Source organism: Heloderma suspectum, chromosome 1, assembly GCF_057233095.1.
Source record: "Heloderma suspectum isolate Gila_16-S chromosome 1, 16-S_ref, whole genome shotgun sequence".
Taxonomy (NCBI): Eukaryota; Metazoa; Chordata; class Lepidosauria; order Squamata; family Helodermatidae; genus Heloderma; species Heloderma suspectum.
The window spans coordinates 151,004,301-151,017,070 of NC_139458.1; the positions used below are offsets into that span (position 1 = coordinate 151,004,301).

At 42.9% G+C, this 12,770-nt stretch overlaps 1 protein-coding gene across 5 annotated transcripts in view; it reads left to right on the forward strand.

Moving 5' to 3' along the window:
• The window catches only part of EPB41L5 (erythrocyte membrane protein band 4.1 like 5), a 106,224-nt gene that overhangs the window by 20,144 nt on the left and 73,310 nt on the right, over window positions 1-12,770 (forward strand). For all 5 annotated transcript variants that reach the window (XM_084807005.1, XM_084806995.1, XM_084807013.1 and 2 more), the window contains exon 4: window positions 11,808-11,850. In XM_084807005.1, the coding sequence (XP_084663131.1) occupies window positions 11,808-11,850 (43 nt within the window). The remainder of the gene's footprint in view (window positions 1-11,807; window positions 11,851-12,770) is intronic.

Sequence of the window (12,770 nt, forward strand, 5' to 3'; positions counted from 1 at the left end):
TACCAGATTTCCTTCTGACATCTCAAAATGTTCAAGGGAGAGATTAGCATTCTGTGAATTTATAAACAGATTACCAAATTAAGCCAATTTGCTTGGCCACGTTACTTTAAATTTGACCTTCTTGAGTGCTGCTTGATGCTTTTTAAAATGTGCTATACTACTTTAAGTTAATTACTTACACCCTACCTTAAATGCAGCCAACAGGCATTCTTGGTGCCTTAAGCATGCAAGTGCATAGACTTTAATAAAGTCTCACAGCTTAAATCCTTTTGACTCCTGATCTTCTTTGCATTTCCACCAGCTCACGTGCCAGTGCAGTGAAAGAAAGAATCTTCTGGTCTTACCGTTTTTTCTTGTGTGTCTTGTTCTTATACCCTAAGGCAGGGGTCCCCAACCCCTGGGCCGCGGACTGGTACCGGTCCGTGGCCTGTTAGGGACCGGGCTGCAGTAGGGATGTGGGAACCCCCCCTTACCTTGGTTCTGCCGGCCGGCTCCGGCCCTGTTCTTTGCAGTAATAGCCTATTAATGCAAAGAACAGAGAAGTAAATGGCGTCTGCTATGCGGATGCCATTTGCGGCCCAGAGGCCGGAAGTCCTCCCCCGGCCGGAGCCGGCCGGCAGCTATGCAGCAAGTCCAGGGCCAACAAGGATTTGGGGGGGGGGTTTGCCTCCCCCCCCCCCGCGGACCCAAGGTAAGGGGGGTTCCCACACCCCTACTGCGGCCTGGTCCTATTCCCCCCCCCCCGGTCCATGGAAAAATTGTCTTCCACGGACCGGTCCCTGGTCCCAAAAAGGTTGGGGACCGCTGCCCTAAGGGTTCCATGAGCTTTTGTTGATACTGTGTACAATACTAGCCTTAGGCAATGTGTTACATTTGCATTCAGGAATAGTAATTGATTTGCAGTTGAGAGAGAGTACATTGCTCATTATAATGCAACTGCTTTAGCTTTCTATTTATTATGATGTAAACATACCTAGCAGTAATGCTGAGGATTTCGTGGATTTTCAATTCTAAAGAGGTTAGATTTTTATGCAGATTATTGAATCTTAAGTTTGGGTTTGATGTGATACAATTTCTAAGACAAAGCATACTAATGTTATTCTATGAATTGTGCATATGCATTGGGAGTCCTCTTAAATTGTAGAGACCTTTCTGTTAAAGGCCCTTTAACCTTTCCAGTTAGCTTTCTCATCTCTTCTCCTCCCACCTGACTATATTATAGGTTAACAGTGAATTAAGGGATGACCAAAGGTAACCTCTTTCAGCGTCGGTGCTGCTCATTCACTCAGCTTTATGCACGGTATTCCACTCATGTCCCTCCTTGAGCTAGCCAGGGTGGTCTTAGGGGAGATGTTGGAGTCTCCCAGATCGATTGTTCTGGGGGACTTCAGTGTCTATACTGAGATTCTCCTGTTGGGGGTGCTTCGGGTGTGTATTGCTGCCATGACAGGAATGGGCCCATTGCGAGTGATTTCTGACCCCACACGTTCAGCTAAACGCATCTTGGACTTAAGTTTTTGTCATAATTTGGACATGGGAAACGTGGTGTAGTTCGATTATCACAGATAGATCATTGCCTGGGCAGATTTTGTTTTGCTGTACTCTAACTTGAGCAGGGATGATGGTCCTGTTACAATGGTCCACAGTAGGAGACCGATGGATCCTCATGGCTTTGGGGAGTTTCCTGCCATGTTGGTTGATCTCTGGAATGGGGAAATGTCATGATTGTTCCTGAATGACCTCTCCCTCCTAGTAGAACAAACCTGGCTCCCTTGTGAGAAGCTCGGAAATGACAGGGATGACAACTAGAGCAATGGTGGCAGAAGGCTTGTGACTGATTCTATCAAACAGTGCTGGAGCTCATTTTAAAGCCTGTTCTGTGAGGCGGGTGACAACAAGGAAGTCTTTTTTACCAGTACTGTGTCCTAGAGTTGTCCAGTGGAGCTTTTTTCGATAGTCAGAGAGCTGTTACGTCTTTGCCCTGGAAGGAGGGAAGAGGAGGATGACTTTTTGGCCTGTTGTGAGTAGTTTGCTGGGCAATATGTGGATAAAGTCACTTGCATCCATTTCAGTATAGGTGCTAATCTTAGGGCATGTCCAACGGATGTACCTTCCACTCTTGCTTGACCAATTTTGTAGAACACTTTTCAATTCATTCAGCCTGAGGATGTGGACGGAGTCCTTGGAGAGATGAGGCTATAAACACTTGTATTCTTGATTCTTGACCTTGACTTATTTGAACTGCCAAAGATGGACTGGTTGACTAGACAGTGGGACCAGTTAATACCTTCTTGTGGGAAGGTATGGTCTCAGCAAGTTTAGAAGAGGCAGTAGTTAGACTTTTTTTTCTTTTTTTTTAAGCCCTCTGTACTGGAGAATTTCTGACCTGTTTCAGAAATGATGTTCCATTCTTGGGTAAGATGTTTAAACATATGGTGACTTCACAGTTCTAGGTATCTGAGTGATCTGGATGATCTAAATTCATTTCAGCCTTGCTTTAGGCCTAGTTTTGAGAAAGAAACAGCCTTGGTCATTTTTGTGGGTGAAATGTGCTGAGAACTAGGTGGGGGAATGTGTCGCTGTTGATTCTGCAGGATTTCTCAGCAGTTATTATTAATATCAACCATTGTGTCCTTCTAGACCATCCACCTGGAATGAGACTTGGGGGCATGGTGTTATGGTTTCCCTGGTACTTCTTAGAAAGTGGTGACTCCTGTTCAGTGCCTTCATCATGGATTTCTTATGGCATCCCTCAGTTCCCTATACTGTTCAACATCTACATAAAACCACTGGGAAAGGTTGTCTGTAGATTTGGAGTGTGGTGCCACCAATATGTTGATGACACCCTACTCTATCCATTCTAGCACAATCCAGGGAGACTGTTTAGGTTCTGAAACAGTGCCTAGAAGCAGTAGTGGACTGTATGTGACTAATTGAAGCTTAATCTTGAGAAGATAGAGGTGCTCCTGGTAAATTTAAAATGGTGATCCAGGAATAGGGATGCAATTTGCGTTAGATGAAGTGGCATTACAAATGCAGGTTAGTAGTCTGGGGGTATTTCTGGACTCAGCCCTATCCCTGGATGCTTAAGTGATGGCAGTAGCTTGATGTGCCTTTGCCTAGCTGAGGCTGGTGCCCCAGCTACACCTGTTCCTGACTGCAGATGTGGCCTTTGGTAACACATGCCATAGTTACATCATGTTGCTGTATATGGATCTGCCTTCTGAAAGAGTTTGGAAACTTCAGTCGACCCAGAATGCCGAAGTTAAGTTATTAACTATAGCTGCCTATTGGGAGCATGAAACTGCTCTGTCGAAACAGTTCCAGTTTGTTTTCAGGCTCAATTCAAAGTCCTGGTAATTATGTTGAAAGCCCTGTATAGTTTTAGACCAGGTTATAGCCTTCTCTCTTCCACGTATGAACCTGCCTGTTTGTTAAAGTCATCAGTGGAGGCCCTAGTGTTCCATCTGTCCCAAAGATCTACCTTGTCGGAACCAGGGAGAAGGCCTTCTTGGTAGTTGTACCTAGATTCTGGAATTCCCTCCTGAGGGAGGCTTGACACACTCCTTGTCTAATGGCCTTCCTTTGTGAAGGAGTGGAGACCTTTCTTTTTAGAAAGACTCTTGGAGAGGTTACATGTTTAATGTTATTTTAAACTGTTATGCTTTCTTCCTGCTGTTAAAGAATATGTTTGATTGAATATATTTTTATCTTTCTATTTTCTTGTTATAAATTAAATATTAATGTCAGATGTTGTTGTTTACATTTCTATACCGCCCAATAGCAGAATCTCTCTCATTGTTTCACAACAATGAAAACCATAAAATACAACATAATAAAATACAAAATACTAAAGTTTAAAAATTTGAAAACTAAAATATAAAATAAACCAAGTAAAACTTCGCAGCAGTGCAAAGAATTAAAATACGGTAACAGATTTAAAATAAGAGAAGCTGAAAGACTAAAATGCCTGAGAAAATAAGGTCTTTATCTGGCACCGAAAAGACCACACCATAGGTGCGAGGTGAGCATCTCTGAGAAGCTAATTCCATAACTCGGGTGCTGCAGTAGAAAACAATACTATATTATTGTCTGTTGCCTTGGACTACTTTTAGGAAAAAGCTATTAATCTTTAAAATAAAATTGTGCATACATTGCTGATGACTGTTCAGCCTTTAAGTCCCTGCATACACACATACACGGCCCTTTCAAGGAAGGTGTTGCATGCACATCCAGCAGATTTTTCAGTTGCTAACTGATTTATGGCAGCCTTGTAGATAACTCCATGACATTTAATAGACTAGAAAAAACATATGTACCAGCCAGCTTGCTCACACATAATGGTTTCATTGAACCTATTCATAGAATCATAGAATAGTAGGGTGGAAGGGGCCTACAAGGCCATCGAGTCCAACCCCCTGCTCAATGCAGGAATCCAAGTCAGAGCATCCCTGACAGATGGCTGCGCAGCCTCATCTTGAATGCCTCCAGCGTGGGAGAGCCCACCACCTCCCTAGATAATTGGTTCCATTGTCGTATTGCTCTCACAGTCAGGAATTTTTTCCTGATGTTCAGCCGGAATCTGGCTTCCTGTCACTTGAGCCCATTATTCCATGTCCTGCACTCTGGGATGATCAAGAAGAGATCCTGGCCTTCCTCTCTGTGACAACCTTTCAAGTACTTGAAGAGCGCTATCATATCTCCCCTCAGTCTTCTCTTCTCAAGGCTAAACATGCCCAGTTCTTTCAGTCTCTCTTCACAGGGCTTTGTTTCCAGTCCCCTGATTATCATTGTTGCCCTCCTCTGAACCCTCTCCAGTTTGTCTGCATCCTTCTTAAAGTGTGGTGCCCAGAACTGGACACAGTACTCCAGATGAGGCCTAACCAGTGCTGAGTAGAGGGGAACTAGTACTTCCCGGGATTTGGAAGCGATGCTTCTATGAATGCAGCCCAAAATAGTATTTGCCTTTTTTGCAGCCACATCACATTGTTGGCTCATATTCAGCTTGTGATTGACAACAATTCCAAGATCCTTCTCACTCGTAGTGTGGTTGAGCCACGTATCCCCCATCTTATAACTGTGCATTTGGTTTCTTTTTCCTAGGTGCAGAACTTGGCATTTATCCCTATTAAATGCCATTCTGTTGTTTTCTGCCCAGTGCTCCAGTCTATCCAGATCACTTTGAATTTTGTTTCTCTCTTCCAAAGTATTAGCTATCCCGCCCAATTTTGTGTCATCTGGAAATTTGATCAGCATTCCCTGCACCTCCTCCTCCAAGTCATTCATAAAAATGTTGAAGCGCACTGGGCCCAGGACTGAGCCCTGCGGTACCCCGCTCGTTGTCTCTCCCCAGTTTGAGAAGATCCCATTGATAAGCACTCTTTGAGTCCGATTCTGTAGCCAACTGTGGATCCACCTGATCGTTGTTTCATCTAGCCCACTTTGAGCTACTTTTCCAATCAGGATATCATGGGGCACTTTGTCGAAAGCTTTGCTGAAGTCGAGGTATATTATGTCCGCAGCATTCTGATGGCTATTCAGCCTTTTCTTTAAGTCCCCACATACACACATACACGGCCCTTTCAAGGAAGGTGCTGCATACACACCCAGCAGATTTTTCAGTTGCTAACTGATTTATGGCAGCCTTTAGATAACTCTGTGACATTTAATAGACTAGAAAAAAAAATCTACCAGTAAGGTAGTGTGCCTTACTATTTATTTATTTTATTTCATTTCGCTTCTATACTGCCCAATAGCCAAAGCTCTGGGCTGTTGACAATCTGGGCGGTTCACAAAACAGAATAGTCCAGACTAAAGATACTTGGAGCTTAACAACTCATACAGATGCAAGTGCAACTGAAATCCTTTTGTCCTAAGTTTCAAATTTGCAATGCTGTACTTATGGAAAAAACATGCTTTGAAGGTTCTTGCACTATATACCTGGACTGAGGCTGGAGATTCAAGGCCTGGAGAGGTGGTTATTGGTTAACAGCCCAATAAGAGGAAGAGCAGTGGGCTGCTTGGGCCAAAAGTGCAGGATGCTTTGTCAAAAGATCCAGTTGAAGTATCCTTCTGCTTATCCTTTTGAACTATTACTCTAATGTACCCTTACTTTGTGTGGTAGTGGTGGTGTGTATTAATGTTTCTACCTAATCCCGCTGAATCCCAGAGTGCAGGACACGGAATCATGGGCTCAAGTTACAGGAAGCCAGATTCCGGCTGAACATCAGGACAAACTTCCTGACTGTTAGAGCAATACGACAATGGAACGAATTACCTAGGGAGGCAGTGGCTCTCCCACACTGAAGGCATTCAAGATGAGGCTGGACAGCCATCTATCAGGGGTGCTTTGACTAGGATTCCTGCCTTGAGTAGGGGGTTGGACTCAACGGTCTTATAGGCCCCTTCCAACCCTACTATTCTGTGATTCTATCAAAGTGCAGTAGCTTTATCATAGCAATTGCACTAGGGAAAGTAGTATATTCAATCCATTATGTGGCAGCTAGCGTGAAATAAAGTAGGGTTACGAAGTGCAACTGAAACATGAGAATCCGGTCTCAGATTCTTCCAGGCTTTGGGCTGTAAATGTAGTTCCCTCCCCCTCTTCTATGTGCCACTTGAGCTGAACTCTTGGAGATGATGGTGGTGTTAGGAAGTGAGTTGAACTACGTGGTATTGGTGCCTGTCTCTGGTCTGTTAACTGTCTTCCTTTGGAATGTGGAGGAGGTGAAGGAAAACAGACTGAAGATGAAGCAAACATACACTCTGCCCGGCAGTCTGGGAACGTCCTTTTCTCTCCCTGCCATTCCTATGTGCAACTTCATAGCACCTGCAGTACTCAAACCTGGTGAATTCTTCTTCGCAACGGAAGTTCAGCTTGGATGGACACAGGCTGCTGACAGATAACTATCCAAAGAAGCCATGTTTATGGCACAACTTCCTATAGTTGATGTATTTCTTTGTGCATCCAGGAACATTATATAGTCCATTTCCTTCCGAAGCAAGATCAGGCTGCCTGAGTACATAACCATGCCAGCTTCTTTTAATGCTTCATTGCTTTTTAAAATGCTGCCTAGTTCTAAAGTATTGTACAGTTCTGCTGTAAGTATATAAAATGTTTGGTTATTATAGCTCATAAATAATATTTTCTTGAGATCATTGGGAATCTCTCTATGGACAATGTTAGCAAGTGTGAATGTTTGGTTAGAGATTACTTTAAGGACAGCATAGGACAACCTGTGTCCATAGTAATAACTAATTTCACCTTTTTGTCTCCCAGAATCTTGTTAACTTTGACAAGATAGATATAGTTGTGCCACCATATGGCAATGTATTTACCCTAAAATGTTTATTTTATCTATTATTACATTTATATCCTGCCTTTTTCCCTTTTGCAAGGAACCCAAGGCGGCTTATGTAGTTCTCCTCTCCATTTTTATCCTCCCAACAGTCTTGTGAGGTAGGTTAGGCTGAGAGTCACTGACTGGTCCAATGTCATCCAATGAGCTTTGTGACTGAATGGGGACTAGAGCCCAGATCTCCCAAGTCCCCATCCACTCTCTAACCGCTACACCACACTGGCTAAACATGCTTAGTTTCTGTCCTCCTCCTTTTCTTCAGCCTTGCAGTAGCCACCCCCTCTGCTCAGCCATAGTGACTACTCACTATGCCTTTTGACGTATAGGAGAATAGAAGGAAGAAGGCATCTCCATGTCTGAACCAAAGTTGCAATGATTTTGTGGTCAGGTACAGTCTTCTGTCTGGCTAAACGTGTCCATGCTGAAACTATCCTGTGAAACACAGATATGTATTTGGTAACTTTAAACAAAAATTCTTTGTTGCACCCAGATAGCTTGTGGGTCAAACTAGATGTGATAGCAATAGGCACGTGTGTTCACATCTGTCTTATTGACCTATACAGTGAGAAGTGGGAGGAGTTTGATTTTTTTAAACATCAAAAATTGTATAGGTAAGAGGAACTGAACCCTCCTCCACCTTACTTCCCTGCACTAGGCTAGTTTGCATGTCATGATGACAAATCATGAGTTATTTAACCCATGATTTGCCAGGATGAGTGCTGTGTGTGAGCCGCTTCTGCTTTCTGTGATCAACCTCCAGTCAGAGATTGTCAACGTGATATGTGAATCTGGACTGCTGGCTTGTTTAGCCCCTAAACAACCCAGAGTTTAACCCAACAACAAACCATGGGTTAACCACTGGCTTGTTTAGCCCCTAAACATCCCAGTAGTTCGGGTTCACATGATATGCGAACCAACCTCTGATTAGGCCAATCAGAGGTTGTTTACAAAAGTGGAAGTGGCTCACACATGGCATGCATCCCTACAAATTGTGGGTTAAATAACCCATGATTTGCCACTATGATGTGTGAACTGGGTCAGTGTGTCACTGCAGGCACTTTTTTCCTAGTCCACCTCACTTTTGTTATCACTGTTCAGCTGGGAAAAACATGCCTAGGGCAACAGAACACTGGCGTACATGTGTAAGGCACAGAAGGATTCAGCCTTCCTCCCTCACATGCTCCTTTTGATGTAAACATCAGGATCCCACCCCTACATCTGCTTTACCTCTGCATGGGACAGATAGGCGAATAGCCAAGCATGGCTGCCACATGTAATTTACTCCTGTAAGCCAGGAACGGGGAGCAGGGCTGGTGGACTGCAACTCCCATCAGCCCTAGCCAGCATAGCCAATGGTGAGGGATGATGGGAGCTGGAGTTCAGCATCTGTAGAGCCTGGCCCCACTTTCCCCATTCCTACTATAAGCGATGAGGCTGCAGAGTTGTATGAAAGGAGAAAAAAAATCAGTATGCAGTGACACCTTAGCCAAATGTCCACAGCCTCACTCCAATGGCCTCTATGTACTCTGAGGGAGCAACAAAGTGGAGGGGAGACTCCCGAGGACTCCTTTGAAGGCAGTATGAACAGAATGACTGCAGAACCGCATTATCTTAAGATTACTTTGCCAGATCCTTCTGTCACCAAACCTTTCAGTTGCCTCATGAAAGATGTAATAAGAACAAGAGTACAGATTTTCTCATTGATCACTAGGCCTAATTTGTTTGCTGTGACTACAGTTTAGTGCCAGATCCAAGTCTGAAACTGCTGGCATGGACCCGGGAATCTTATTATTATCCGGGTGCATCAAGCACTGCGGAGAACTACCACCTGCTCAACAAACCCCAAAAGGCAAGACTGGATGGAGATGGAATGGCAAACCATGGAATCCCTGCCGAGAGAGAGTGGCTTGAGCAGAAGCCATGAAGCAGCTTGTACTGATCCCTGATTATGGCTGATTTCCAGTCTAGAAGTTGTGGCTTGGCGTGAAATTCAAGACGTTCGTTCTTTTGAGTGTAAAATAATGATGGCTATACTTGCGTTTCTTCATATTGAATCTTCATGATGTTGAACATATTCTGAAGTGGCTTAGATCCTAGTTGCTCTTCCATTCATGGAAGATGTGTGTGTATGTGGGGGAGAATTCCCCTCTACCTGCAGGTCCTCTGCCATATCCCATACTGTTCCCAAGGGTGCCCCAACCCCCAGAAGCAGATTTGGGGTAGGGTGTGTGCAGGGAGTTATAATAAAGGAGGAGTGTTCTGTGATCAATCTGTTCAGTTCACAGAAGGAAAGTTTGAATACAAGCCTAATCGGAACCAAATGGCTAGAATTTAAAGATAGGCAAACTTTAAATCAAATGTAGTTCGTTCAAAGGCAATCCACGGGTGATGGGAATATGGCAGTTTTGATTTTTGTTATTGAGTGTGATCAAGAACATCTAATGGGCACTGTGCTTGGGTGGGGATATTTATCTTAGATAGCCCTATTGATTTGGATTAAGTTGCTGTAATTCTGCACTGGCTGAATCAATAAATAGTGTGTGTAGAACTTGCTCTACTTCCTGACTTAGTAATATACTTAAAACCTTACATAGACTTAGCCATCATTCTGGAAACTAGCTGCAGTTGATGATTTCTTCTTGACCTGTCTTTTTCTTTGATTTTGCTTTTTTCTAAGAAAATAATCCTTAATGACACACTAGGTTGAGAAACTATTTACCCTCTCACCCTGTATCCTTCTGTTTTTTCTACTACAGAAATGCTGCCTCTCTCAACTTTATTTGTTGGCAAACCACAGCTTGGCCTTCACAAATTGCTAAATCATGTGGTACTTGGCTACCAGACCGAAAGTGGTTGATGGCATGTCCAAGTGCTTCCTACTCATAGAAATTAAACTAAAATGCCAGGGAGAAAGCAAGGCTAGAAGCCTTCTCTCCAGACCTAGTTTTCCAGGTGCAAGGATTTTTCATGTAGTAAAGCATTTACTCATGATTCTGCCACCTGTACTCTGACTTGGCACAGTCTAGGAGAAGTTAAATCATGTGATCTGCTGTTGGTTTAGATTAGGTTCCCAAGTTCCCCATATGCTTAGTAATATGATGTGATATAGGTAAGTCTGCTGGAGATGGGACCACAATCAGGCCAGCTTTAAGCTCTCATTATGTGATTTGTGTACAGTCTGTATTTTAGAGATGATACAATGTGTCACAGCACTTTCAGGTGCCGCTTTGGATCAGTCCAACCTGATTGAGGGTCAAGTTAGATAAGTAGTGTCAAGTTGCACTAATATCAGATCAGATTTCCATACCAAACATGAGAAGTCTGCCAGCATGCTACTAGCTACTCCAGACTTCCCACTGACGTGTCCTCCACATGTTTTGGACTATAACTCCTAACATACCTGACCATTGGCCATGCTGGCTGGGGCTGATGGGAGTTGGAGTCAAAACATTGGAGGGAACCGGGTTGGGGTAGGCTAGATGATGCTGTAGGTTGGGGAGCTATGTTATGCATTTTGAATTATAGGGGTATTGCTTGGAGGGCGCTCTGGTGCCACAGGTGGTACTCTGTAATACCTTAGATTGAAAGCTCTGATATGCACCATGGTTTTGCCAACTAGCCAAGTGACCTGGGGGCAGTGCTTGGCAGATCTAAGGAAATACCAGTGTTCTTTGACTAGATCTCCTCTTTCCCTCCAAAAACATAGTTCATGTTTTTGTCTCTTAGATCCTGTTCTTAAATTAATGCAGTTGCAAGTTTTTATCTTGTGTTGTTTGCTTTATCCCAGTTGCTGAACTCTCCCAGAGGAACTTGTACAAACAGTTCATGCCAGTGCTTGTGTCAGCACTTGAAGCATACAATGCATTCCACAGTACTAGTTTTTAAGCATGTGCTTGAGAAAGTTTGTGTGCTTGAGTAGAAGGGATATACGTTAAGTAAAAAGTGGCACTGGCCTGCCTTACTTCTTAGGGGAGTAGTTCCCTCCTTTTCTGTTTTTGTACCACTTGAGTAAAGTGACCAGCTTGTACCCCCTTGGGCCATATGTTAGAATTGGGACAATCCAGGCAACTTTCTAGCCTCTGGCTGCAGAGATAAATTTGAATATGCTGTGACATAAATGCTACTGCAGCCCATTTCGGTGCTCAATAAATTAACCTGTCTTATTCAGGCTTATTCTTGCAGGCTGTCAGTTTTCTGAATTGTTGTTTTGGCAATCTTCTCTGTGTGTATCTTTTTACACGGACACACTTCTCTGTACATGTTGATTTGAAATAAAATTCTTTATGCTCAGGATGTTTAAGCTATAAAGAATTTGGAATAGAACTTAATTTTGTGCCTTTATTGCAGTTTTTTTTGGCTTACTATTTTTTTAGTTTTATGTCTCTCATAAAACATTTTTCTTGCGTTAAAGCAATATAGTTTTTAATTGATTGATTCTTCTTCTTCCAGCACTGGTTGGACAACACAAAGAGTATTAAAAAGCAAGTTAAAAGTAAGTTGATTTAGTTTCTTACTGATTTACATTTCAACGAAGTATTGGGTTTGTGAACAATCTGCTTTTTCACTTGGACAGAATGAAACAATATTCAGAGAAGAATGGTGTAACACCAGAAACTTGGCATTACAACTCCCTTTGAGTCATGTTACATTGTTTCATTAAATATGATGTGCTGAACGTTGATTCATTATATGGCAATGGTGGGGTAGGGTTTTTTTTAGCTCGAGTCATTGAAATATTCTACAGCACCTTTCAACTTGCCATAGTCTCTCTCTACCTTGACAATTGTGCTGAAATAGGGCTTGGGTGGAGTATATTTTAGTAATCTTTGCTTCACTGGCCTATTGTGTGGGTCTGGATTGCTTTTTTGTGACACATCTGGCTTCTTTTAAAAGGAAGCCTTCTAATAATAAAATACAAAATGGGGCAGAAACTTTGAAGATCTGGTATAACAAGTGTCTTGAATTAGTGGATGTCGAGGCAGTGTGAAAATAACATAATAAACTTCCTGGTCTAGGATTTTTCCCATTAGAAGGGAATGAGGTGTGGAATCAACCACAACAAAATGTTGTGCCTGTCTTCCTGGGAGAGGAGGTCAGCAGTGACTATGAAGACAAAAGTGCGTGCGGCCTTCTTCAGAATTGGTTTTTTGTTTTGTTTTTCTTCACTGCCAAAAGCTTTGGCTTCCACTTTCCTGAGGACAGGCAAACTAACCCATTTCGTGGTAGGCTGGCTAAATGCAAAACTGAGTTGTATTGAATGTTTGCGGCACAAAGAGTTGTTCAGCAACAGAAACGCTTAAGAGATGGGAAATTTAGTATTAGGAGAGTGTTTTCTACCCCAGGGAGTTAGGTTTGTTGTTGTGTTTCAGGAAAACAATCCTAGTATTCTTGTCATATAAATCTAGTAGGACA